General features: G+C 52.1%; 2 protein-coding genes and 1 pseudogene across 3 annotated transcripts in view; 1 reads left to right on the top strand and 2 right to left on the bottom strand.

Moving 5' to 3' along the window:
* The window catches only part of TCEA3 (transcription elongation factor A3), a 40,508-nt gene extending 25,650 nt beyond the window's left edge, over positions 1–14,858 (bottom strand). The window contains exons 1-4 of the mRNA XM_040979748.1: positions 14,652–14,858; positions 9,212–9,274; positions 8,610–8,715; positions 6,641–6,785 (exon numbers count right to left, since the gene is read on the bottom strand). Coding sequence (XP_040835682.1) covers positions 6,641–6,785; positions 8,610–8,715; positions 9,212–9,274; positions 14,652–14,840 — 503 coding nt within the window. The 5' untranslated portion in view covers positions 14,841–14,858. The remainder of the gene's footprint in view (positions 1–6,640; positions 6,786–8,609; positions 8,716–9,211; positions 9,275–14,651) is intronic.
* LOC121156173 lies at positions 2,811–2,987 on the top strand (annotated as a pseudogene).
* A 6,037-nt stretch (positions 14,859–20,895) lies between the features above and the next one.
* ASAP3 (ArfGAP with SH3 domain, ankyrin repeat and PH domain 3) overlaps positions 20,896–27,265 on the bottom strand; it is a 49,245-nt gene continuing 42,875 nt past the window's right edge. For both annotated transcript variants that reach the window (XM_040979525.1, XM_040979524.1), the window contains 2 exons: positions 26,808–26,898; positions 20,896–22,204 (listed from right to left, as the gene is read on the bottom strand). In XM_040979525.1, the coding sequence (XP_040835459.1) occupies positions 22,130–22,204; positions 26,808–26,898 (166 nt within the window). In that variant the 3' untranslated portion in view covers positions 20,896–22,129. The remainder of the gene's footprint in view (positions 22,205–26,807; positions 26,899–27,265) is intronic.

Here is a 27,265-nt window from a genome sequence, read left to right on the forward strand (position 1 = left end):
CTCGGGACAGTGACAATCACACAGCCCCAGCTGCCGGTAGTTCAGGCAGACACTGTCACACACAGAATGCTGGTGACAAACAGCACCTACAGCGCACTTCCAAATGCACTAAGAGGCAAGGTCCTGTATGTTTCCTCCGGACAGGAATTATCTGCTGCCCCCCAGGGTGTGCGTGAGCAGGAAACTGGCATCATAAACAGACCTGGCTCTTGAACCCCGGTACTTCAATATGGAATGAAGGCATCCCAAGCAGGATCTTTTTTTAAAAAAAAAAAAAAGATTTATTTTTATTATAAAGTCAGATATACAGAAAGGAGGAGAGACAGAGAGGAAAACTTTTCGTCTGATGACTCACTTCCTAAGTGACCGCAATGGCTGGTGCTGCACCGATCCAAAGCCAGCAGCCAGGAACTTCCTCCAGGTCTCCCACGTGGGTGCAGGGTCCCAAGGCTCTGGGCCATCCTCGACTACTTTCCCAGGCCAAAAATAGGGAGCTGGATAGGAGGTGGAACTGCTGGGACTTGTACCAGCGCCCATATGGGATCCTGGTGTGTTTAAGGCAAGGACTTTAGCTGCTAGGCCACAGCGCTGGGAACCCAAGCAGGATCTTAAAGCCCAACCCCATATATAATGTGTGTGAGTGCTTGTTTCAAGATAAGAGCTGATGCTTTACTTTTTTCTTTGTATCTGAAAACATTTCACAGTAAACAACTAGTTACCTGGATAATGATCTAAATCATCTAATAACTCTATTACAAACCCAACTTTCATTTGTAAGAACTAAAGTTAATAGTGTCCATTTTTCAGGCCATACTGTTGAGTCTCAGAGACCAAGTACAAGGATAAGTGGTCAAGTCCAGCCCAGGACCCTGGCTTTCTGTGTGTCAGTTACCTGTTCCCCCACCAGTGGCTCCTGTAGGGTTCTCAACGAAATCCCTTCCCTGACCCTGGGACTTGGGGATGCAGCCAATGGACGTCCACGTGTTGCAGCTGCCACCTCCACTTCCTGTTCTAGCCATCTGCTCGCTCAGCAGTGCGGCTCCTGGTCTTCTGACTTCATCTCACGAGACACCACTCACCTGGCCCTTCACTCGGCCTAGGTGCTAAACAGCAAGCAGGTCCTTGTGGCAGGACCAGATCGGGAGGGTCATGACCAGGAGTCACCAGAGCGCTGCACTGGCCCTTGGGGTCCAGCAGCCAGGACATGCCTGCTCTGTGCAGGGCACCCTGAACAGTGCCAGGGCATCCCTGGCAGCTCTAACTTCTCCGGGAAAACAAACAGACCTCAATGGAAAGTTAAATGTTAACTAGGAGTTGAAAAGGTAGCATACAATTGCAGATTGAGTAAGTGAAAGACGGAGCATAGAAACTGTTATAGACACATTTGACGAGTAATAAGTTCTATTGCATTTCACTAATTTTTTTTTCCAGTTCCTTATTGGAACTTTGTAAAATATGCATATATGTACGTACGTATGTATGTGTTTGAAAGGCAGGCAGTGAAAGAGAACACAGCCACCAGCTTCCTCCCCAGCCATCGCCTGCCGCCTATACATTACAAGAAACTAAGTCAGGTCTCAAAACTACACACGTAATGGATTTGGGGGTCCCAAGCATCAACTTAACCGCTATACCCAACACTCACCCCCTAAAATTGAAAAAGCAGATGAGAAAACTGGTGATGGTTTAGACAACAAATCAAAGAGAGAATAGGAAGACCAGTTGGTTGTTAATCAAAATATTAACATTGATTGGTTTTGGATCGTGAGAATTTTTCTCTTTTTACATTTTTTTTAAGATTTTATTTATTTATTGGAAAGTCAGATATTCAGAGAGGAGGAGAGACAGAGAGGAAGATCTTCCATCCGATGATTTACTCCCCAAGTGAGCGCAACGGCCAATGCTATGCCAATCCAAAGGCAGGATCCAGGAACTTCTTCCGGGTCTCCCACAAGGGTGTAGGGTTCCAAAGCTTTGGGCCATCCTCGACTGCTTTCCCAGGCCACAAGCAGGGAGCTGGATGGGAAGTGGAGCCTCCATATGGGATCCCAGCATATTCAAGGTAAGGATTTTAGCCACTAGGCCACGCCGCCTGGCCCCTTTTTACATTTCTATAGCAGGCTTTCATCACTCTTATTTTTAAAAGTTATTTATGTATTTGAAAAGCAAAACACCAGAGAGTAGAATAAACAGAAAGAAAAAGGAATCTTCTATCCGCTGATTCACTCCCCAAAAGGTGCAACAGCTAGAGCTGGGCCCAGCTGAAACCAGAAGCAAGGGATTCCATCATGGTGTCCTACACAAGCAGTAGGGACCAAAGTGTTTGGACCACCCACCTGCTGCTTTCAAGGACCATTAGCAGGAAGCTGAATAAGAAGCAGAGCAGCCAGGACTTGAAATGGCATGTGAGGGCCCATCATACCAGCGTAGCGGTTAATGTCCTTGCCCTGAACACACTGGGATCCCGTATGGGCACCGGTTCTAATCCCAGCTGCCCCGCTTCCCGTCCAGCTCCCTGCTTGTGGCCCGGGAAAGCAGACAAGGATGGCCCAAAGCCTTGGGATCTTGCACCCATGTGGGAGACCTGGAAGAGGCTCCTGGCTTCGGATTGGCTCAGTTCCAGTTGTTGCAGTTGCTTGGGGAGTGAACCATCGGATGGAGGATCTTCCTCTCTGTCTCTCCTATCTGTACATCTGCCTTTCCAATTAAAATCAATAAATCTTTAAAAAAAAAAAAAAAGAAAGAAATGGCATATGATATGGAATTTTAGTGCTGCAAGTGACAGCTTAACCTGATGAGTCACACCACCAATCCCTGTTCTTATCTGTTTAATATCTGTTCTTATCAGTTTAATATCTGATACGTCCTCTACCCCCAGGACAACATATTAAATGGGTGTTTAGAGCAAGAATTAGAATAGGAGCTTGCTCTGTCCACTCTGCACATTGACCTGGTAGTGCAATGCTTCAAGGAACAGTGCACCCCCCTCGGGAGAATAATATTAATAATAATAAAGACCATGCTATTTGCTCTGATTTCAAAAGCAACAGAGGATCATTGTGGAGGAAAAAGCCAACATTCTGCTCCGAGATCAACGTCCACACTGGGTTCCCCGATAAGACGCAGCTGAAACACCGAGAAACAGCCCGGAATCTGCATTTTTACTAGCGTCTCAAGTCATTGCTTTATGTGGAAGGCACAGTGACAGAAGGTGGAGGGGAAATACAAAGAGAAGACAGACATGGAGGGATAGAGCTCTTTCCTCCACCCCTGAAACAGGTGGGGCTAGACCAGGCAGAAACCAGGATCCAGGAACTCCACCCTGGTATCCTACATGGGTAACAGGGACCCCACTTCTTGGGTCATCTTTGACTGCCTTCCCAGGAGCATCAGCAGACAGATGAAAGTGAAACAGAGCAGCTTTGCTTTGGGACATCAGAATCACAGGTGGTGGCTGAACCCACTGCATCGCTGCATCTTTTTATTTTTCTTTAAAAATTAGTATGGGACTGGCAGTGTGGTATAGCAGATTAAGTCCATTCGAGTCCCAGCTGTTCAGTTTCCAACTCAATTCCCTACTACGGCAAGTAGTTGGAGCCCTGCACCCACATGGGAGGCCTGGATGGCCAGGCACCTGCCTGGCTTTGGCCTGGCACTGCCACAGCCCAGCCAATGAGGCTGCTTGGTGAAGTGAGCTGCAGGAGAACATTGTGACCCTAGAAGGTCAGCGAGCACAGGATTACAGTTGATTGGATAATATTTGTGTGATAACAACCAAATGGATACCTTCTGTATAACTGATTGGATGTCACTTGTATGAGAACAGTTAATAGAATATACAAAACAAAAGGAGTTCCAGACAAAAGTATAGAAACAGTTGATGAGTTTTGTTGATGAGCTCAATACTTCCTCCCTTATCCCATATGACCCTCAGTGTATAAAGTCTGATGCCACTAATAAACTTCGGCTTTGACCATCAGAGTCCACACGTGTTATTATTGGCTCCGTGCACCAAGTCCATCGCTGAGGGACAGCGACAGTGAGCCAATTAATGGAAGATCTCTCTTGCACTCTTTGTAACTCTCCCTTTCAAATAGATACATCTTTTAAATTAGTACATATTTATTGGAAAAGTATAAACAGAAATTTGCAAAACAAAAATATTCCTCATGCCGTCATCCAAAAATAATCACTAAACCACTATTACCATGGTAACCTGCCTTCTCTGATTTCTGTAAATCTATCTATACTGTATATATTATCTCATACATGGTTTCTCTTAAATTTCAGTGTAATTTCCCTGTGCCATTAAACATTTTTCAATCCTGTAGCGTTTCTCTTTAAGATCCTATGGGCATCTGAGCGTCACACATGCCAACATCCTTTGATATCCATGGGAATCCATTCCATCAGCTCTGTGCATCTGAATGTGCAGATGGCCCAGTAGAAGCATGGGTGCTGTGGTGCAGCATGTTCAACCACTGCGTGGGACAGCTGCACCCCACACTGGAGTTTCAGGTCCTATCCTGGCGCCTTGACTTCCAGTCCAGCTCCCCAATGCCTCCTGGGAGGCAGAAGATGATGGTGAGCTGGTCAGCTCAGGTCCTGGGGTCCCATCACCCAGGTGGTGTTCCAGATGGAGCTCCTGGCTCAGCACTGGCTGTTGTGATAATTCAGGAGCATGAACAAGCAGATGAAGGATCTCTTTCTCTCCCTGCCCCCTCCATTAGTTTCTTTCTGCCTTTCAAATAAATAAAATGTTTCTAAAATGGATTCAGAGCTCAAAAATATCTCAGCAACACCAGCAGAGAAATGTGAGACGAAGAAGACATCATCTTTGTGCTTTAATCTAATTTTCTTTCAATTATTTAATTCACTGAAGACAGAGAGGCAAAGAGGGAGAAACAGACAGACCCTCCACCTGCAAACTCATTCCCCAAACACCCATGACAGCTGCAGAACAGCAGGCCAAAGCCAGAAGCTGGAACATAATTCAGACCTCCCACGGTCTGCCTCCGCAGGAAGCTGGAACCAGGAACTGGAGCTGGGAATTGAACCTAGGCATTCCAGTGCGGGCCATGAGTGTCTTAACTAGTATCTGAGCTGCTAGGCCCAATACCTGCCCCTGATGAATTTATTAAAACGGAACTGCTTGTAGAAAGGGTTGGAAGGAATCCACACAAACGTGTTGTTAGATCGTGGTAGCAGGTGTCTCCAGCATCATCTGACACACCTTCCATGGCCAGATGGACAAACGCAGACCCAAGAGTCAAAGCATCTTGTAGTCAGAACAATCAGGCAGGACTTCACTTGCCATATGGAAAAGCAGGGTCTCTCTCAGAGTCATGTACTTAGGGGACACCCGTCTAGGGGCACAGGCGCAAAGGGTATGGAGTGGGGCCAAAGAACTGCTTTGCTTTTCTCAGCAGGAGAACCAGGGCCCAACAGAGGGTGATCCACTCTGTCTCCCTGTGCAACCAGCAGCCATGCACCGTGTCTCGGTCAGACAGACCACACGTGGACCACACGGATCACATCGTAGCTTGTGTCAGTTTGTGTCAGTCCACTTTATCATGTCCACACAGTGACAAAGTCGCCAAGGGATGTGTTTTCCAGAACGGATCCCGCCATGAAGTTTTGTATTACTATAACTGGGGGCAATCGGTTTCTTTTTTGTTAGAGGGAAATGTTAACAAAAGATTTAAACCACATCAAGTCTTCTTCATGGACAAGCGAACCCCTCGCCCCGGTTGCCCTGGAAACCTGCAGAGGCAGACTGTCAGTGGGGTTACTAGACAACACTGCTTGGAGAGCAAATGACTTCTGCCTGCTCAATTGTCTAGACAGGAAGGACTTCGAACAAACCATAAACAACCAGGGGGAAAAAACACAGCTTCCAGGCCACCTGAATGCAGGGGCCTCACCCTTGCTAGAATCACAGGAGCTTGATCTACGGACAATTACATGATTTGGGGCATGCACATACAATAGGGGTGTGTATGTCTTTGTGTGTCTAAGCTGGGGGTTCCCTCCTACAATGACCCCATCTGGGCTATTGTCCTTGTGACCACAGAACACAGCCAAGGATGGCTGTGTGACCTCCCTGAGGCTGCCCTGCCAGCCCATTGATTCCTGCCTCTGTCTCCTTCTAGGGGAGCCAGTGCCTCATACCGCCTGTTTGGGTCTTGGCAGACCAGTGGAGAACGCACTGCCCAATATGGTGACCTTTACTGCCCAGGGCACCGACCGGGCACTGCAGCCAGGGGAAGGGGGAGCCCCGTGGCACAGCTAGCTAAGCCACCGTGTCACAATATCACAGTGCTTAGGATTGAGTCCTGCTTCCAGCCAGCTTCCTACTAACGCAGGATCTTAGGAGACTCCCTGGACCAGGGAGCATCTGCCATAGGGGTAGAGACAGTAACAGAAAATGGATGATTGGATACTGGGAGGTGTGGAAAGTCATGAGCGGTTTCCTTTTGTCTCTCACCTTCTGCAAGGAACAAGAAGAAACAGCAAATTTGGAAGCAATGAATTCACTCAACCTAAACCTTGATCCTTCCTACGCTGATCAACCATGTAATCATTATTAAAAATAAATAAATAAAGAAACAAATAAATAAAATGACCGCGGAAAAAATACCTGCATTTGGACTCTTTCCCTTGACTTTTCTTTGATGGAGAGAGGCCTGTTTCTGGTTTCCAGTCTGCACCTTCGGGACCTTTTTCTTCCTTTCTTGTTTTTCCTCCTTCCTCTCCTTTTTTTCCCTTAGGAGTTCCTGGAGAGTCTGAAAACAAAAAGGTGACACTGTCCCTTAACTCAGTTCTGTCGCCACAGTCCCAGCCTCAACCAGACTCTGGGAACAAGTAGCAAAGGGCAGGGACGAAGTCGGCTGTGCAGACCCCACGACCCCCCCACAGGTACAGTGGGCACAAACGCATCTTCTCCTATGCAGGGCTTTCATTCACACACACACACACACACATCTATGGACACCTGCATACATGTGTGTGTATACAAGCATGGACCGCACAGGGGACTTTCCAAAGTTTGTGTGAAATGGAATTAAAAGGTAAGTTAATCTAGGTGCAAGAAAAATTTGAAACTCATGTATAATGAGAGATCTTTAAAACACTCATGAAAATGCATATTTTACAAAAATATGCATGCATTTAAAAATTTTGCATCGGGCCCAGTGCGATAGCATAGTGGTTAAAGTCCTCGCCTTGCACGTGCCAGGATCCCATAGGGGCACTGGTTCTAATTCCGGCAGCCCTGCTTCCCTTCCAGCTCCCTGTTTGTGGCCTGGGAAGGCAGTCGAGGACAGCCCAAAGCTTTGGGACCCTGCACCCGCGTGGGAGACCCAGAAGAGCTCCTGGCTCCTGGCTTTGAATTGGCTCAACTCCAGCCGTTGCAGCCGCTTGGGGAGTAAACCATCGGATGGAAGATCTTGCTCTCTGTCTCTTCTCCTCTCTGTATATCTGCCTTCCCAATTAAAATAAATAAATCTTAAAAAATTTTACATCAAAATAAACTTTCTAAAATACGTATTTATTTTGAAAGCTGTATCCACTTATTCAAAAAGCAAAGTGACCGAGAGAGGGAGACACACACAGCAGAACGAGGGTGAGAGAACTACTCACTCCCCAGATATCTGCAACAGCACAGTCACGCCAAAGACCAGAGCCAGGAACTCCATTAGGGTCTCCCATGTGGGTAGCAGGGACCCACATACTTGAGCCATCACTTGCTACCTCGGAGATTGTGCTTGAGGCTGAAGCTGGGATTAGCAGCAGAGCCAGGCCCTCTGATACAAAACTGTTCTGAAGGAGTGGTCCCTTTTTGTTTTTTTAACTGACACTGGATTAGCGGAGTGGGAGGTGAGGGAGAGGGACTTGGCATGGGAGCTGCAAGGGCTTAAGAGGCGATGACTTGGGGACAGCAGACCTGCCCCCAGTTAAGCACATGTCCACACTGTCACCAGCAAGCTGAGCTTCAGTGGGGAAGCCACCACGTGGCTGATGCCTGGACTGCCCAGAGACACCAACCTCTCTCAGAGCCCGGGGATCTGCTTGGTCATCAATTAATGTATGGACCCATTTTTTTTTTTTTCCAATCTCACCTGCAGCTACTCCTACCCTTTTAACTCACCCACCCCCTGTGTTTTCTGACTGACTGGGTTAAAAGAGCTTATTTTGGATCCAGAGAACACATCTTAAAAAAAAAAAAATCTTTCCTCTTCCCGGCTCTCATTTCTGGTGAAATGGCTGTCCAGCAGCCAGACACAGGGACCAGATCACTTCGTCTGGTAGCAAAGTGGTGTTTCCAGGAGCAGCTCAATGTGCTGAGCCAATACCTGCTGCTTAACTTGAGCACCAACTTTCTCAAGTTCCCTTGAATATACAAACATAGAAGCACACACACACACACGTAGGCACATGCACACAACTGACACATGCATGAAACGTGCTCCTGCACCACACAGGCCCTGGTGCTCCCCATTGTAACTTGCCATCCGCGAAGTCACCTGACACACGGAGTGCACGCTATGAGCCAGGCACCACCCCATTACACACAGAAGGCGGTTCGAGTTAACCTCGGCCCCGCTCACCGAGCAGCCGCTTCCAGTTCTTGATGAGAACCTTGGCCAGGGACACCACCTCTTTGTCTGAGCAGTGCTTTCGGACCCCATTCACAGCGACTCCGATCCTGGTGGTCTGCAAAGGGAAGAGGTTACGGGCCGGGCTGGGCATGTAGGACCTCCCCCAGTGCCTCCACCACTTCCTCTGACTTCCAGACCTGACCCAAGTTTTAATAAGCCCCTAGTGCTGGAAGATCTGATGCTCAGGGCTCCTGGATGGATAACTGGTCTCCTGGCAATGGGGCAGGGTGGGGCTGGGTGCCACTAGGATCCCCAACCCCCATGATCTGTGCACATCTTTCAGCCTAGAAGCTTCTGGGAAACTCTGGGGGGCGGGGTATGAGGACAACATGGGGATGATTTCCTGGTTCACTGGCCTCTTGGGCATCCAAGAAAAGTCAGCCAGTCATTCTCCCAGAACTGGAGGGGACCCCTTGCCCCTTCCCAGGGTCTGTTCTTAGAACTCCGCCCCGCCCCTCCAGAGTCTCTGCTGGAGTTTCCTCCCATCCATGGCAGTTTCCTTTCTCCCCACCCCGATCGACCAGCCACCCCAGCTCTCAGCCCCACTCCACCTGCAGTAGTTGCACGGACATCCGGTAGCCACTCAGCTTCTTCAGAAGGTCCAGGGCTCCTTCCTGTGAGAGGCCAGAAGGTGACAGTTGAGGCTCCAGCCCTGCCAGGGCTTCTCCATCTGCTATGGGCTTTTGTCGGGGAGGGGACAGGAGGCCAGATAGACACATGGCTGAAGGGCAAGTCAGGGGCAGAAAGAAGCTAGAGAAGAGGTAGTGGGCATCGTGGCCTGCATCCCTGGGCAGGGTGCCCTGCTGGAGTCCCCGCTCCTCTGCTTCTGAGCAGCTTCCTGCAGCTGCACCTGGGAGACAGCAGGTAATGGTCCATGCTCTTGGACCCCTGCCACCCATAGGGACACCTGGAGGGAGTCCCTAGCTCCTAACATTGGCTTGGCCCAGTCTTAGCTGTTACGGCCATGTGGGGAGTGAACCAGTCGATGGAAGATCTCTTTTTTCTTTCTTTGTCACTCTGCCTTAAAAAAAAAATTATTTATTTATTCTTATTTGAGAGAGATTTACAGAGAGGGATGGGTATATGTGTGTGTGTGGATAGATAGACCTTCCATCCACTGGTTCACTTCTTAAATGGCTGTAACAGCCGGAGCTGAGCCAGAACTAGGAGCTTCTTCTAGGTCTCCTACGTGGGTGCACGGACCCAAGGCTTCGGGCCATCCTCTACTCCCTTCCCAGGCCACAAGCAGAGAGCTGGATGGGAAGTGGAGCAGCCAGGACTTTAACATCCATTTGGAATGTTGGCAAAGCCACCACACTGACCCCATACATAGATCTTTTTCAAAAAAGAGAAGGGGACAGTTCTGTCCAGAGCAGCTCTCCATCCATTCCCCACCACCCAGCTGGTTTCACATGGCTCTGGCCAGGGTTCAGCCTAAACTCCTGACCGTGCCCTCTGGCTTCTACTGGGCTCTTCCCTCCCCCGCTGTTCCCTCCGATCTCAAAGATATCACTGTCTGTGTGCGTGTGGAGGCTCCTGGCATCACCTCAGCCAGGAGCTTCACAGGGTGAGGACTGTGGGAGTTTTAAGCAGTTTTATTGACTTGGGATGGATACACCACATACTGCACATGCTGGAGAACAGAGCTTAACAATTTCTGACACCCAGGACGCAGCCCTAGACGCCCCCTTTTCTGGGACCCCTTTTCAAGCCAGCCTCTGCCTTCTGCCTTACATAATCCCTGCCCTGTTTTCAGTCACTGCAGGTGATCTTACACTTTTAAGGATTAAAAAAAAAACACACACACACATTTATTTATTTTTTTTTTGGAAAGGCAAATCCATAGAGAGAAGAGGGAAAAATCTGCTGGTTCACTCCCCAAATGGCTAAAATGGCTGGGGTTGAGCTGATCCGAAGCCAGGAGCCAGCAGCTTCTTCTGGATCTCCCATGTGTGTGTAGGGTTCCACATGTGTGCAGGATGGCTTTGAGCTGTCCTCTACTGCTTTCCTGGGCCATCAGCAGGGAGCTGGGTAGGAAGTGGAGCAGCCGGGATAAGAACTGGTGCCCACATGGGATGCTGGCACTTGCAAAGGGAGATTAATAAACTGAAACACTGTGCGAAGTCCCTGATGGCTTCTTTTTTTGCTTCACAAAACCATAGTTCCTACTGACTGCTGACTAGTTTGCCTATATCTCGGTTTCATCTATTTACTTATCCATTAACCTGTTGGTGGAACTTTGGGTTGGTTTCCAGTTTGGGGTTCAGAGAAATGAAGCTCCCAGAAATGCTCATGTTTGGGTCTTTGTGTGGACCAACAAACACTCTCATCTCTCGGGTTTGGAAAGCTGTTAGTCTTTGGGAGCTTAGGGCTCTGTTTGCAGCCCGGTGCTATATAAACAGGAAAAGAATTAACAGTAAGGTTAATGAACAGAGCAGGGAAAAGAGGAGGTTGACAGGTGAAAGTTGGGCTGCCAGGCACCAGCTTCCTCCCTGCTCCTCCTCCGCCTTCCTCCACCCTCTCCTGTCACTTCTGGCTCCATGGGCTGAGATCAAGCACAGAGTGAGAAGCCAGCCTGGGCCTCCTGTCCTGAGATGCATTCCCCAGGAATCCCCAGTGTCTCCACCCCAACAGCATGGTTCCAGCTGCCGGCTCTGCCCTGCCCAGGACCTGGAGCACATCCCAAGAGCTGCCCGCTGTCAGTCCCTAGCTTCTGCTAGAACTGGATTCGTTCCCAGCCCATTTTCAGAGCTGTGACCTACAGATGCATGCACATGTAGACTTGTGGGATACGTTGCAGGTGTGACATTCAGTGAAGGCATCCGTGTGTCGGCCACTCTACTCGGTGCCTCACCTGCTTCATGTCTACATCAACATTTCACTTGTTCGTTTTCATGCATTTGAAAAACGGAAAGACATGCAGAGAGAAACAGATGGATCGAGTCTATCAACTCCTCCTCTCCTGAAATATTTAACAATATCCAGGGCTGGGTTAGGCTGAAACCAAGAGCTTGAAACTCAATCTGGGTCTCCTATATGGGAGGCAAGGACCCCCTGCTGCCTCCCAAGTCTGCATTGGTGGGTGTAGAAAGACATTGTAGGGCCCGGTGGCGTGGCTTAGCGGTTAAAGTCCTCATCCTGAATGCGCCGGGATCCCATATGGGCGCCAGTTCTAATCACAGGCAGCTCCATTTCCCATCCAGCTCATTGCTTGTGGCCTGGGAAAGCAGTCGAGGACAGCCCAAAGCTTTGGGACCCTGCACCCGCGTGGGAGACCCGGAAGAGGCTCCTGGCTCCTGGCTTCGAATCAGCATAGCATCAGTCATTGCACTCACTTGGGGAGTGAATCATCGGACAGAAGATCTTCCCCTCTGTCTCTCCCCCTCTCTGTATATCTGACTTTCCAATAAATAAATAAATCTTTTTTTTTTTTTAGAAAAGGACATTATGACCTTAGATCAATGAGCATAGCATTACAATTGATTGGATAATATTTGTATGATAACAACAAAATGGATACCTTTTGTATAACTGACTGGATATCATTTGTATGAGAACGGTTGAGTGGACAGCATGTGGACAAGAACACTTGGTGGAATATACAAAAAAGGAGTTCCAATCAAGAGTATGGAAACAGTCGATGGGCTTTGTTGATGAGCTCAATACTTCCTCCTTTATCCCATCTGTCCCTCAGCATATAAAGTCTGATGTCACTAATAAACTTCGGCTATTGACCATCAGTCAGAGTCCATGCGTGTTATTACCGGCTCCGTGCACCAAGTCCATCGCTGAGGGACAGCGACAGGTGGGAAGCTGGAGCTCAGCACCCTAGCACTGTGACACGGGATGCAGGTGTCCCAAGTGGTGTTTCCACTGCTGCCTCAAATGCTTGTTCCTCTGGACTTTCTGATGAGCACTGGCAGGACTTCCCTATGACAAAGTGCAAGTGCAATACCTCTAGATCACGCAATGACAGTAAAACGCAGTAAAATAATCAGGAAGTAACAATGATTTTGGAGTCTCTACTGCCTTTGCTTTTATACCATTTAACTGCAACCTGATAATTTTCTATAACGGCTTGCACAATAATGACCAGATTGCAAAATTCCTGAAAAAGTCAACAAATAGTGCTAAGCTGGTTCCAGCTCAGCAGAGCATATGCAGCTCTGCTGGTCACTGCTGTGTGACTGGGTCATAGCTGAAGTCACAAAACCGTGGGCTGTCCAGCAGCCCAGTTGGGGTGACAGCCGGCAGCCACTCTGACTCGGAGAGGACAGTGCATCTGGATGTGTCCATGTGGCTGTTTGCTGCATCTGCAGCTTTGTGCGTTTGCACGGAATGCTGCGGCTGCTGAGTGTGTTTTTCTGTCACGTGCGTCACTAACCGTGTCTCCTACACAAGCAGAGGCTGGGCTAGCTGCGTGTGTGGCTGTGACTGTCTGAGCCTGGAACCTGCCTGTCTGTGTGAAGCTGCTTCATTCGGTTCTCTCTCTGAGCATCCAACAAAGCGGACTTCAGCAACAGGCAGCCGACACCGGCCTGGGCTGCAACGTGGAGGATCCGTCTCATTTCAGGAAGTGCGCCCTGCTCTGCTGACCACAGCAGGCTGGGCCCGCCCTCGCTCCCCCGGCAGGCCCCACCTCTCCCAGCCACGCGCCCAGAGCTCTGTGCCCATTCCGTTGCCGCAGGAGTCCAAGGTGCAGACATGGCTGCCGACTGGCTCCGGCTGAAGGGACCCTGGAGCCAGACTTGCGTTTTTCCTGGAGGCAGGCGTCTCTCCGCACTTGCAGAAACTTTGCCCAGGGGACACCCTCTTCCCATTTCACGGAAGGAAGACCCAGAGCCAGGCTGGGAGAGGAGAGAGGTGGGCGTGGAGCCACGCAAGCAGGGGGCGGGAGGCAAGCACCCACTCAACCCTCGCTTCTTTTGCCCCACCGCAACCCACCCACCCCTCTCAGCACAAATTTTCTTCCTAGCCAAAGCCTTGGGATCTGTTAGTAAGGGGCTAGGAAAACCGGAATTCAACTCAGAATTCCCTGCCTCCTCCAGCCGGGGACACACGCCCTCGAACTTGACCCTCCCCGAGGGTCCCAGAGTGCACTAGAGTGGATAATATGCCACAGGGGCTGCCACAGGCTGCTACAGGCTCTCCCTACCGCTTCTGTTTCTTTCCAGGTCGAGCCCAGGTCCTCGGGCATCCGACGCCAAGTTTGCTCTGGCCCGGCCAGCTGCCAGGCAGAAGCAAAGATCACCCGTAGGATCAAATATTAACTTTCCGCCGGACCACCGCTGAGAGCTTTGGGAGAGCTGCAGGCCCTAACACTCCCCTTCCCAGCCCTCCAACACACGCAACGTCCACGGCCAAATCCCTGTCCTCCCCCTTCCCCCACCCTGCCCGCCTGGACCAGGCCTCCAGCCCGGCCCCCTTCCCCCGCCCCACACCTGTTCGGCTCCCGCCAGGCCGGCCCCACCCGGTGGCCAAGGGGAAGGAAAGTTGCAAACAGAACCGATCCCGCCGGTCGGCGGTGCAGGCTTGGAGCGGCGGGATTAAGCCCCTTTCTCTCCCCCCAAGTTTCTGTGCTTTCTCGGGACACCCAGAATCTGTCCCCTACGCCCGCGTCGTGAAAACGGAACTCCCGAGAAAGTCATCGCTCCAAGTTCAGCCCTCCTGGCCCGCCTTCCCGCCCGGCCCTCCGCAAACTGGCGGGGAGCGAAACCTTCCCGTCCGGCGCTTAGTGGCACCCTCTGTGCCTGCAGGATCGCGCAGGATTCCTGCACCGCATTCGCTTTCCCCGAAACCCGCACAAGCCCACCCCGGAGTAGTGTCGGGCAAGCGTCTTCCAGAGGTCCAGGGCCAGCCACCCTCAGCCGGCCTCTGGGTCCCGCACGCGCCCACGGGCACCCGGCCAGCCGGCGCCTCCGTGACTCCCAGGGCTGGCTCGCGCCGCGCCACCCGGGGGTGGGGACCGAGGCCCAAACCCCGTAGCCTCACCGTGCTCTTTCTGGCCACCATCTTCTCCAGCTTTTTGGCGATCTTCAGCAGCTCCTCTTCCTGGCCCATGTTGGCCCGACGACGCCCGGCGGGGCCAAGCGGGGCGTTGAGGCAACGGCCGAGCCTCGAGGGCAGCAGGCGACAAGGCCGAGGGCGCGCAACCTGCACGGGCCGCAACACACTCGACATATACACGCCTGGCGGGGGCGGGGCCGCCCCCACCTCCCGGTTCCCTCCCTGCCGTGGGGGAGGGGTGGCGTGCACTAAATATAGACTTCAAGGACTCGCCCGGGCAAAGAGTGCCGGCACCCGACTGCAGGGACTCGGGGAGGACCCGGGGTTGCGAGATGACACCCTTCGCGGAGAAGGGGGCGGGAGTTTTGGAGAGGGGGCTCCGAGGCTAGCTGGCAGGAGGTTGTTTCGGGCCAATGGAGGCTTTCGCGGCTCGCAGAGCACGTCCATGCGCCCCCGGGGAGCGTCCTGAGGTGCCTGGCACTGTCCCGCTGCAGCTCCATTCGCGAGGACCCAGCTCCGTGCCAGCGGTGCCCTCGGATCAGCGCCCGACGCCACGCGCCGGCTTTGCTGCTCCGCCCACACTGCCGGCCCCCCTGCTTTATTTGTTATACGGAACATCTGCATTTCCAACAAACCTTAGAGGGTGCTGCTGCGGTGAGTACACCAACCGAGAAGGGAGGTCTCCACCACTGGGCAGGCCCAGGACCTCCCCACCCTCATTGAGCAGTGGATGGGATTGGGGAGGGCGTGACCTTGGGCTTGGGGGTTTAAACCATTCCTTGCTAGATTCTGCCTGCTGCCTGCCTCGCCAGCGAGCTCTGGGGTATTGGTTGTTTGAATCGCTGCTTAGGTAGCTTCAGGTAGAACCCACTGTGCTTCTGGGGTGTGAATCAATTCCCAATGACTGTTACTCTTCCTTTGAAGAACTTGCAATCACTTAACAATGCTGAACACTAAACACCAGTCCATGCATAAGCTAAGGCTTGGGGCTTGTCCAGCAGGATATCCTATTACCTGACATGATGATGGATCAGCAGACAGGTCACATTAGGCAGGGCCATGACATTAACTAGCACTCGAGAACCATTTCCGGGGGTAGATTCTGTGGGGGATGTGTGGGCCAAACCCTGTGGAAATGCTAGCTTGGTTAGCTCAAGAGTTGGGGTGGTGATGGACTAAGCTAGGTGTGAACAAGCAGCCTGCCATCAATCACAGGTAAAGGAACCCACAACTGTCTGGATTGGTCAAGGCAGCACACCCAAATGTGCATCCTGAATAGGGTTTGGGGTGGGCCGGGTTGCAATATTCACCAGCTCATACAAGGCCAAATGGAAGGCCAGACTGCACTGGGCACTGGCCCTAAACCCAATGGCATGTGTGAGAACTGGGTCTGGGAGTGGATCAAGTGGAGGAACTTGGGAAACTCCCCTGGCAAGTCATAGCTGCTGCTGGTGAATGTGTGGTCCAGACTTGGGGATCAGACAAGTGGGCAAAGTAGCTCCAATGGCTGGGCAATGTATGAATTGGTAATGGAACGGGGTGTACTGGGCAGGACTGAGCAAACCTTAGTCCACAAGCAAAACTAGAAAGCAGGATGGAGCACAGGTCATGCCGAGCTAGGCTCTTGCACCTACTGGTGTGCGTGAGCCAGGGATGCTAAGCCACAGTGTCTAAGGCAGAGGTCGGCACAGGTGAGGGGCTGAGCCAAGCTGAGTCAGAGCAACCACTGGCATGCGCACGTTCTAAGGCTGGGAACAGGCCCAGTTGGGGAGCTAAGGGAACACCCTAACTGGGTTGAGGTTCCCACCAAGGGGCGCATGGGCTGGAATGGGGGTCTGCGTTCTGATCAGGAAATGGTTGTAGTCTCCCTTGGCACAAGTGTGGACTGTGACTGGACGCACCAAGCTGGGCCAGACTCCAACACCGTCTGGTGTCCTGGAGGACCAGGGCAGATGTGGGACAGACTAGGCTAGTCTCAACCCCTACTAAACCATGTGTGAGCTGTATGTAGGTATGGACGAGCCGTGACTGGGCTGGAACATCCAACAGCAAGAACCAGTTTGGGTTGAAGGCCAGTCAGGAAAAGCTACTGTTCCTGCTAGGACAAGAGGTGAACTGAGTAGGGCTGGCTCATGGCCCCCTGGTATGTGCAAAATCTGGCCTTGGGAGGGGTTCTGATGGAGGAGCCTGGGAAACTCCTCTGGCAGGACACAGACCCGGCAGGTGAGCGCAAGAAGCATGATAGGAAACAGCCCAGAACAGGCCATGGGAGGTTTCCACTGGCATACATTTGGCATGGGTCGGGGGCAGACCAAGCTGAATCAGTTCACGTCATCCCTTGGCAAATCTGAACACCAGAATAGAGTGTGGGTTGAGTCAGGTTTGGTCGCGACAAAAACCAGTGCACAATACGGAATGCCAATGTGAGGTTGCCTGTACCAGATGTGACCGCAGTGCCCAACCAGCACGTGGGAAAACAAGGGGAATATTTGGAGGGGTTCCCTTGCTGGACAGCTACTCCCACTGGAGAGTGTGAGCTGGGATGGGGGCAGACCAGACTAAGCAGGGCTACAACACCTGTGTGCCTCATGTGGACTAAATCATGGAAAAGCCAGGCTGGGCTGATTATGCCTACTGGTGCAAACAAAATTAGAGTGGTTGAGGGCTGTTTGGGCTTAGCCGCAGCATCAGCTGGCAGAAGCTGGCACTGGGGGCTAATCCTGTCAAGCCAAACCACAGAATTACCTGGAGAGTGCATCATCCGGGAGTGGGAGAGACCTGGGAGGGAAACAATGGGCTCCTCCCTCTTGGGTTACCACACCCACGGGGCAGGGGCACGAAAACTAGGACTGGGGCTGGGGTGGCTAGACAGAAAGGCACCCAACAACATCTGTGTGGGCTCTATAGTAGAGCTGGTTAAATGGAACTAAGCTTTAACACCCATTGACATGTACAAGAGCCAAATGGGATGTGGGACAGACTGGACTAGTCTGCTACACATACTGGAAAACCCGGGTAGGGGGCAGGCCTGGTGGGGGTTATTGTGGGTTGCTCCCAATTGGATGCCACTCCCACTGGTTTATTTGAGGGCCAAGTGTGTGCTGGGCAGAGCCAGGCTGGACTGCAACACCCATTGGTTTCAGTGGAAGTTGGGGCTGAAAACAGAACCAACCCAGCAATTGCAACCACCAGCTGATCAGGGCAATGGGCTGTGCCGGGCCCTGTGCTTGCTAGTACATACAAGAATCTGGTCTGGAACAAAGTTTCTTTGGGGATCTCCCCAATCAAAATGCCAGGCTCACAACCCTAACCATGAAAAGTCAGAGGACAGAACAGGTCAATCAACCACCTCAGCTATATATGTTGGCAACGAAATACTGGGCAAACGGAGACTCCATGCTGGACTATGTCAATCAGTGGATTCTTCAATGATCTCATCATGCTTGGTGTGGCGAGACTGGCAGCGATTCACAGCTGGTGAACTATCCAAACCACTTGAGCAAGTATCTCAGAGCATGCCCCACATCCGGGACCTGGGGTGGGTGGGAGACTGGTTGGGGCTTCTTCCTCAGTATCTCCCTTTACCTCAGATACATGAAGGAAACAATATGGAAATAATAGTCTTACCCACTTTCCTATTGCCCTTGAACCTTTTTTGCCCTAATTAACTATGTGAATATTGTCAAAAATATAATAAAAAATTAAAAAAAGAAAGTTGCTTGCTTCAAACCAACCAATAAAAGCCTGGTAAATCATGACTATATAATTAATTGTCTAAAATGCATAACAATGCTGGGCTATTGATGCATAAAAAAAAAAAGTGCTGGGGGTCCCAGGATGGCTTGGATGCTGAGGCGCGCCAAACATTGCCAGCTGCTGGTCTAGGGACGTGGCGTCCCGGTTTTTCCAGGATCATTCAAGCCAGAGCCTGTCCAAGGGAGGTGCACTTAAAAGTCACCTGGCAGGGACGGGGCAAGGGAGGAACTGCAGCTAGCTCTGTTCCCCAGCTCACACTCCTGCTTTCTGTGGGTGGACCTCCCAGGGGACTTGTTTTTTTCTTAATGGGGTAAATTTAATGGACAGAAAAGGTGCATTCTGTGAAGCGACTAGAGACCCAGGAACGCGTAGGGGGGTCCTGCAAAGTGCCATTCAGAGTGCCTGCGTGGGTGGGCTGGGCTCATGCCTAGGGTGCCCAGTGAAAACTTCGGTTCTTCTTTGGAGCACCCCACAGACAGAGCTAGGGAAGAGTCAGGAAGAAGTGGAGGGCACCTTAAAGGCTCCCTTGGGGGAACCATCTTCTCTGCAAAAGCCAAGCCCTTTGGATGAAGGGACACATGTCTGTGGTCTCTCAGGATTGTCCTTTAAAACAAAAAATGTAGGGCTCGGCAGCGTGGCCTAGTGGCTAAAGTCCTCGCCTTGCACGCCCAGGATCCCATATGGGCGCCGGTTCTAATCCCAGCAGCCCCACTTCCCATCCAGCTCCCTGCTTGTGGCCTGGGGACCCTGCACCCGTGTGGGATACCCAGAAGAAGTTCCTTGTTACTGGCTTCGGACCGGCGCAATACCAGCCGATGCCCTCACTTGGGTAGTGAATCATCGGATGGAAGATCTTCCTCTCTGTCTCTCCTCCTCTCTGTATGTCTGACTTTGTAATAAAAATAAATAAATCTTTTTTTAAAATGGATTTTTTTGAAAGTAGAAGTTTTAGAGAAATCTTATCCACTGGTTCACTCGTCCAATCGCTCCGCCAACCACAGCTGAACCTGGAGCCTCTTGTTCCTCTGGATCTCCCTCATGGGCAACTGGGCGTGAAACACCTGGATCAAGTAGCTGGACTGGGACTTGAGCAGCCAGGACACAACTGCTGCCCACAGGGGATACACTGGTGGTTTCACTGCTGTACCACAACACTGGCCTTAGGATTGCCTTCTTTTAAAAAGGGATTTGATTTTCCTCAAGTTTATCACTTCTCGGCCTTCTGCCTAAGGTCAAGTGTAATTTTCCTCCAGTGTCCACTGAGTTCCTCCTTTGAGCTGTGGGACACCAAAAGAAACCAGGACTCCTAAATAACTGTAAGGAAATGGGTTCAGCCTCCCCATTCTACTGATGGGAAGACTGAGCCCAGAGGGTGGTGATCCCTCAGGGTCGCAGGTACACCCGACACGGCTGGACTGCTCCTTTCCCTCAGCACCCCCTGGCCAGCCTGGAGCTCACCTGCAGACACCTCCCAGACAGACAAGCCCCTGATGTCTTCTTAGGTCTTAGCACTGTGGGCAAACTACTTCACTTCTCCACTCCCTTTTTAGGCTTCTCAGGATCACTGCTCCAATTGTGGCCCTGCCTCCACTGCTTGTTGGGGATAGAGGGGTCCCAGATCTGGTCCAGGGCTCCTCCTCCCACACTGCGAGTTTCCCACACAACTCATGCTTGGGACAGGATGACTTGTGGTTGCTGGGGGAGTGTAAGTCCCCCACAAGTTCCTGAGCAGGAAGCTGGACCCCAAGTGGGCTGATATTGCCATACTATAGGGCAAGTAAGAGGTGGGACCTGGCAAAAGGTAATGGGGGCACCACCTGAAGGGGTTATTGCTGGTCACCTTGAGTGGGCACTGTGGCCAGCAGGTTGTTGTAAAGCGAGGCCATCCCACACCTGGGGTCCTTTCTGTGTGTGGCTCATCGTTTCTCCAGTACTGAGGGGCGGGAATGGAGGGGGCTTGCTGGGACACCAGTGCCAAGCTGTTTGGAGGCTCCAACCACCAGAACCATGAGCCAAACTCAGTTCTTCACCAAGTACCCAGCCTTGGGTATTCTGTTATAGCATCACAAAGTGGACCAGGACCACATCCCTAGTCTTGGTCCACTGGATGCTGGGAATAACAAAATTGCCTTTCACTAAATGCCCCAGCAAAATTGCCCCCCAGTTGCAAGTTCCAGACCCCAGCTTCAAATCCAGCTACCACCAGTATGCCTGGGAAGGCAGCAGAAGATGGCACCATCACTCATGTGGAAGACCAGGACGAAGATCTTGGCTCTTCATTTGGCCTGGCCCAGCCCTGGCCATTGTAGCCACCTGTGGACTGAACCAGTGGATGGAAGCTGTGTCTGTCTCTCCCTTTCTCTCCGGCATTCTACCTTTCCAATAAATACATGTTTTTTTAAAAAAATCAAGTCCCAAAGTTTCCTCTTCCCTCCCTTACCATCCTGATCGCAAAGATGAAAACACACGTAGTTCACTCCCCATGGTCCTTTATTAGAGATGAATGAGGTCAGAGATGAGAACCAGACATAGATGCATGGCTCAGGAGGCAGCCATGCTCCTGTGGGACCTCAGAGCAGTCAGGACGCCAGGAAAAACAGCCCATCCCTGTTGGGGTCCAGCGCCCAGTTGAGGGTCAGCTGGGAGGTTAGTAGTTAATGAGGGTCTGGGCACAGCTGCTTCCCCAGGCTAAGCAGCAACGGAACATCTGGGGCTGACCAGCAGAATCGCAAAACTTTAACCACTGGTTTCTTTCACTCTTTCTCTCTGATTTCAGCCCCACTTCCCCCAGTCTGGAAGGCTCCCAAGTTGGCCGAGAGAAAAAGAGGTAGGGAGCTGTCATTCCCAGACCACTGCCATCCTTCCTGCTAAGAGTCAAGGGCAGTAGGCACTTGCAGGTGGGTCCTGCTCCACCTCCTGGCTGGAGGGAGTACAGCACCATCCCAAGGAAGGCTTCGCTGCCTCTCAGAAAGGGCAGAGGGTTATTTCTTTAATAGCTGGGACAGCTTAGGCATCGGGCAACCAGAACAGATGGGGCGAGGGCAGGGGACGCTGCAGACAACTGCAGTGGTCACACACAGGTCTCACCAGCGGCTGGTCCATCTTGCCCCTGACCTCAGTACTAGGCCTTGTAGTCTGGCAGTCCCCTTCCCAAGTTCAGTCCTTGAGACCAGCTTCCCAGCAAGGGCTACACCTGCAGGACCCTTGTCTCCTATATGTGGCCACTGAAGGGCCAGAACAGGTGCGGAGAGAATGCTGGAATTCAGGAATACTCGACTTGATGGCTGGAAAAACGGTCCCAGCATGGCCGAATCCCCAACCTGGCACGGGGGGGGGGGGGGGGGATGGTGGTAGAGGGCTGGTTCTACTCGTGTCTGTGCAGCTTTGGGGGTTTGCTGGGAGAAGCAGGCCTGGTCTGCTGAGGGGCTGAGAGTTCTGTAGGTGAAGCTAGCTCAGGGGGCTTCAGGGGCAGTCACACAGTCTTGCCGGCCCCAGGGAGTGAGACAGAGCCAAGGAACCACACCGAGCCCCGCTACTCCCCAGAGGGATGGGTCCAGTGTCCCCAGCAGGGGCATGGCCTATGCAGAAAACCACCAAGAAGGACAAGGGGGAGTGAGGCCTGGGGGAAGGAATGCCCCAACTCCCCAGTTTTGTGGGCTTGAGCCCTAGAGCTGAATGCTGGGGTCCAGCAGGTGGCATGCAAGGGGCTAGTCTTGCAAAAGTTGTGCTGAACTTGCAGACAGAACTCCAGTCCTTGAGCCATCTCCTTCAGGGCAGCTGGCCTGTGGGGAGAAACAGGAACTTAGCATTTGTCTGTACCCACTGCCTTCCAAGGCTTTCTTTCGCTTGGTTCCCCCTCTTCCCTGTCCTATTGTGGGGAGACGAGATCTCTCCTACTTTCTCCTGAGGCTTCACAAAGCGATGCCACTTGCCCAAGGTCCTTCCCTCTAAAGCCTCAGTTCTTACTAGGCCGTGACACCACCTGCACAGCGGCAAGTGACAGAGACTTGTTTTTTTTGGGACAGCAGTGGGACAAAGATGTGGACCACAGATTCATGTCTGGTGCCTGATGTGGTTGGGCTAAAGATGAGGACTCGCCAGAGAGTCCTATGTCTGGCCATTCCTGAGCAACCCCTGGGGAAGCACAGAATCAAGAGGGGGCTTCCTGCCAACACAGCTGGCTCTGATCCAAGGATACCCCCAGGGCTTCTCAACAGACTGCCACTGTTACCGCCTGCAACATGGCAGGAAGCAGCCTGGCTAAGGATGACAGTTCTCACCCTGTCCCTGTCATCTGTAAGTCCCAAGGTTCCAGGAGAGGAAGGTCTGGCAAAGAAACAACTTAGCAAGGTCACACTGGTCCTGCCTGAAGAACCTCGAGGTTTGCTGCCTTAATGGCTTGGCTGGGGGCTGTGTGAACTCCAGGCCTGATACACCACTCCTCAGGAAAGAGGTACCTGGTGTTTGATAAGATTCACTGCCCTATAGCTCATCAATCTGTACTTTTTCAAAGATGCAAAACTTCCTGCAGCCTGCTGGCTGTAGCTGGGTCTCAGGACAGGGCGTCTCATGCACAGAACTCTGACGCCAGCCACCACATGCACATGATGAGCTATTCCCAGGCCTACATGGGCTCTGGGGGCTGCTCCCTTTGGGGTGAGTACACCGATGGGGGGAGTCTCTGTGACTGGACAGCCCTGGGGCCCAACCGCCACCCTCACTGAGCAGTGGAACGGATTGGGGAGGGGCACGAACTTGGGCCTGGGGGTTGAAACTTCCTGCAGTCTGCTGGCTGCGGGTGGGTCTCAGGATGGAGTCTCTCATGCCCAAAACACTGACACCAGACACTGCGTGCATGTGATGAGCTCTCCCCAGACCTGTCTGTGCACCATCTGGTGCCAGATTCTGCCTGCTGGCCGACTTGCCGGCGAGCTCTGGGGTATTGGTTGTTTGAATCGCTGCTTAGGTAGCTTCAGGTAGAACCCACTGTGCTTCTGGGGTGTGAATCAATTCCCAATGACTGTTACTCTTCCTTTGAAGAACTTGCAATCACTTAACAATGCTGAACACTGAACACCAGTCCATGCATAAGCTAAGGCTTGGGGCTTGTCCAGCAGGATATCCTATTACCTGACATGATGATGGATCAGCAGACAGGTCACATTAGGCAGGGCCATGACATTAACTAGCACTCGAGAACCATTTCCGGGGGTAGATTCTGTGGGGGATGTGTGGGCCAAACCCTGTGGAAATGCTAGCTTGGTTAGCTCAAGAGTTGGGGTAGTGATGGACTAAGCTAGGTGTGAACAAGCAGCCTGCCATCAATCACAGGTAAAGGAACCCACACAGTCAGGATTGGTCAAGGCAGCACACCCAAATGTGCATCCTGAATAGGGTTTGGGGTGGGCCGGGTTGCAATATTCACCAGCTCATACAAATGGAAGGCCAGACTGCACTGGGCACTGGCCCTAAACCCAATGGCATGTGTGAGAACTGGGTCTGGGAGTGGATCAAGTGGAGGAACTTGGGAAACTCCCCTGGCAAGTCATAGCTGCTGCTGGTGAATGTGTGGTCCAGACTTGGGGGTCAGACAAGTGGGCAAAGTAGCTCCAATGGCTGGCCAATGTGTGAATTGGTAATGGAACGGGGTATACTGGGCAGGACTGAGCAAACCTTAGTCCACAAGCAAAACTAGAAAGCAGGATGGAGCACAGGTCATGCCGAGCTAGGCTCTTGCACCTACTGGTGTGCATGAGCCAGGGATGCTAAGCCACAGTGTCTAAGGCAGAGGTCGGCACAGGTGAGGGGCTGAGCCAAGCTGAGTCAGAGCAACCACTGGCATGCGCACGATCTAAGGCTGAGAACAGGCCCAGTTGGGGAGCTAAGGGGACACCCTAACTGGGTTGAGGTTCCCACCAAGGGGCGCATGGGCTGGAATGGGGGTCTGCGTTCTGATCAGGAAATGGTTGTAGTCTCCCTTGGCACAAGTGTGGACTGTGACTGGACGCACCAAGCTGGGCCAGACTCCAACACCGTCTGGTGTCCTGGGGGACCAGGGCAGATGTGGGACAGACTAGGCTAGTCTCAACCCCTACTAAACCATGTGTGAGCAGTATGTAGGTAGGTATAGATGAGCCATGACTGGGCTGGAACATCCAACAGCAAGAACCAGTTTGGGTTGAAGGCCAGTCAGGAAAAGCTACTGTTCCTGCTAGGACAAGAGGTGAACTGAGTAGGGCTGGCTCATGGCCCCCTGGTATGTGCAAAATCTGGCCTTGGGAGGGGTTCTGATGGAGGAGCCTGGGAAACTCCTCTGGCAGGACACAGACCTGGCAGGTGAGCGCAAGAAGCATGATAGGAAACAGCCCAGAACAGGCCATGGGAGGTTTCCACTGGCATACATTTGGCATGGGTCGGGGGCAGACCAAGCTGAATCAGTTCACGTCATCCCTTGGCAAATCTGAGCACCAGAATAGAGTGTGGGTTGAGTCAGGATTCGTCACGACAAAAACCAGTGCACAATACAGAATGCCAATGTGAGGTTGCCTGTACCGGATGTGACCGCAGTGCCCAACCAGCACGTGGGAAAACAAGGGGAATATTTGGAGGGGTTCCCTTGCTGGACAGCTACTCCCACTGGAGAGTGTGAGCTGGGATGGGGGCAGACCAGACTAAGCAGGGCTACAACACCTGTGTGCCTCATGTGGACTAAATCATGGAAAAGCCAGGCTGGGCTGATTATGCCTACTGTTGCAAACAAAATTAGAGTGGTTGAGGGCTGTTTGGGCTTAGCCGCAGCATCAGCTGGCAGAAGCTGGCACTGGGGGCTAATCCTGTCAAGTCAAACCACAGAATTACCTGGAGAATGCATCATCCGGGAGTGGGAGAGACCTGGGAGGGAAACAATGGGCTCCTCCCTCTTGGGTTACCACACCCACGGGGCAGGGGCACGAAAACTAGGACTGGGGATGGGGTGGCTAGACAGAAAGGCACCCAACAACATCTGTGTGGGCTATATAGTAGAGCTGGTTAAATGGAACTAAGCTTTAACACCCATTGACATGTACAAGAGCCAAATGGGATGTGGGACAGACTGGACTAGTCTGCTACACATACTGGAAAACCTGGGTAGTGGGCAGGCCTGGTGGGGGTTATTGTGGGTCGCTCCCAATTGGATGCCACTCCCACTGGTTTATTTGAGGGCCAAGTGTATGCTGGGCAGAGCCAGGCTGGACTGCAACACCCATTGGTTTCAGTGGAAGTTGGGGCTGAAAACAGAACCAACCCAGCAATTGCAACCACCAGCTGATCAGGGCAATGGGCTGTGCCGGGCCCTGTGCTTGCTAGTACATACAAGAATCTGGTCTGGGACAAAGTTTCTTTGGGGATCTCCCCAATCAAAATGCCAGGCTCACAACCCTAACCATGAAAAGTCAGAGGACAGAACAGGTCAATCAACCACCTCAGCTATATATGTTGGCAACGAAATACTGGGCAAACAGAGACTCCATGCTGGACTATGTCAATCAGTGGATTCTTCAGTGATCTCATCGTGCTTGGAGTGGCGAGACTGGCAGCGATTCACAGCTGGTGAACTATCCAAACCACTTGAGCAAGTATCTCAGAGCATGCCCCACATCCGGGACCTGGGGTGGGTGGGAGACTGGTTGGGGCTTCTTCCTCAGTATCTCCCTTTACCTCAGATACATGAAGGAAACAATATGGAAATAATAGTCTTACCCACTTTCCTATTGCCCTTGAACCTTTTTTGCCCTAATTAACTATGTGAATATTGTCAAAAATATAATAAAAAAAAAAAAAGAAAGTTTTGGCTTGCTTCAAACCAACCAATAGAAGCCTGGTAAATCATGACTATATAATTAATAGCCTAAAATGTATAACAATGCTGGGCTATTCAACTGGGGCTCTCGCTGGCTCTCTCCTCCTTTACCTTCCCTGCAGATCCTGCTGCAGTGTTAGCTGCGGCTGCCCCTGCCCTTCCAGCTGGGCTCGGAGAGGTGGCTGGGAGACCTTGGCTAACCTGAATAAACCACCTTTATGTCTTAGCACCGACTTCAGACTTGATGATTTTTTGGGGATTTCAAATCTGGCACAACACTGCCTTTTCTAAGGCTCACCCTCCCCAGGGAGCAGCCAGAGCTTTGATCTTGTCACCTCGCCTGTCCCTCGGAGCCTGGGCTCTCAGCTTGTCCCAGCTCTTAGTGGAACTGAGGCAGGAGAAGCAGCAGGACAGAGGCTGGCCAAAGTGGCCAAATGGCAACCAGGCAGCCACAGGATAAGAAGATGTCACCCACTCTGCCCTAGACAGTTTCTGGCCCCAGGCACCCCATTGCTACCCATCAAATGGAAGCCTGGGTCTCCTACCGGTGCATTCCTTCTGGGCAAAGAATGCCTGGCTGAGGGACCATCTTCCACGCTGCGGCCTCCTCGCCGGTAGGAGCGTGTGCTCTCTGAGCTAGAGGGCAGAGAAAGACCAATGTCACCCTCGTGCTGACAGCCTGTGGAAGTGGGGCCAAGGGCTCAGCTACAGAGGAAGGCTGGGGATGAGTGAGCGTGTGGACAGGGTGTGTGAGGCCCCCCAAACTAGCTCAGCCACAGGCCCAATGTCTGGAACTGACGCTCAGTGGGCTCTGGGCACATCCTCAAGTCTCCTGCTTCCAGGCTCAAAGGGGCTAAAGGATTCTAGACTGAAGGTGGGGCAGAGTGAAGACCCCATGGACTATGCAGGACGGGAGGGGGGCCACGCCTTCTCTTCTACTGCAACAGCTGGACGTAGGAACAGGCGTGTGCAGGGGGATGGGGTCTGGTCACCCTCCAACCCA

The sequence above is a fragment of the Ochotona curzoniae genome, unplaced genomic scaffold, assembly GCF_017591425.1.
Source record: "Ochotona curzoniae isolate NIBS_2020 unplaced genomic scaffold, NIBS_Ocur_1.0 contig_3255, whole genome shotgun sequence".
NCBI classification, from domain to species: domain Eukaryota; kingdom Metazoa; phylum Chordata; class Mammalia; order Lagomorpha; family Ochotonidae; genus Ochotona; species Ochotona curzoniae.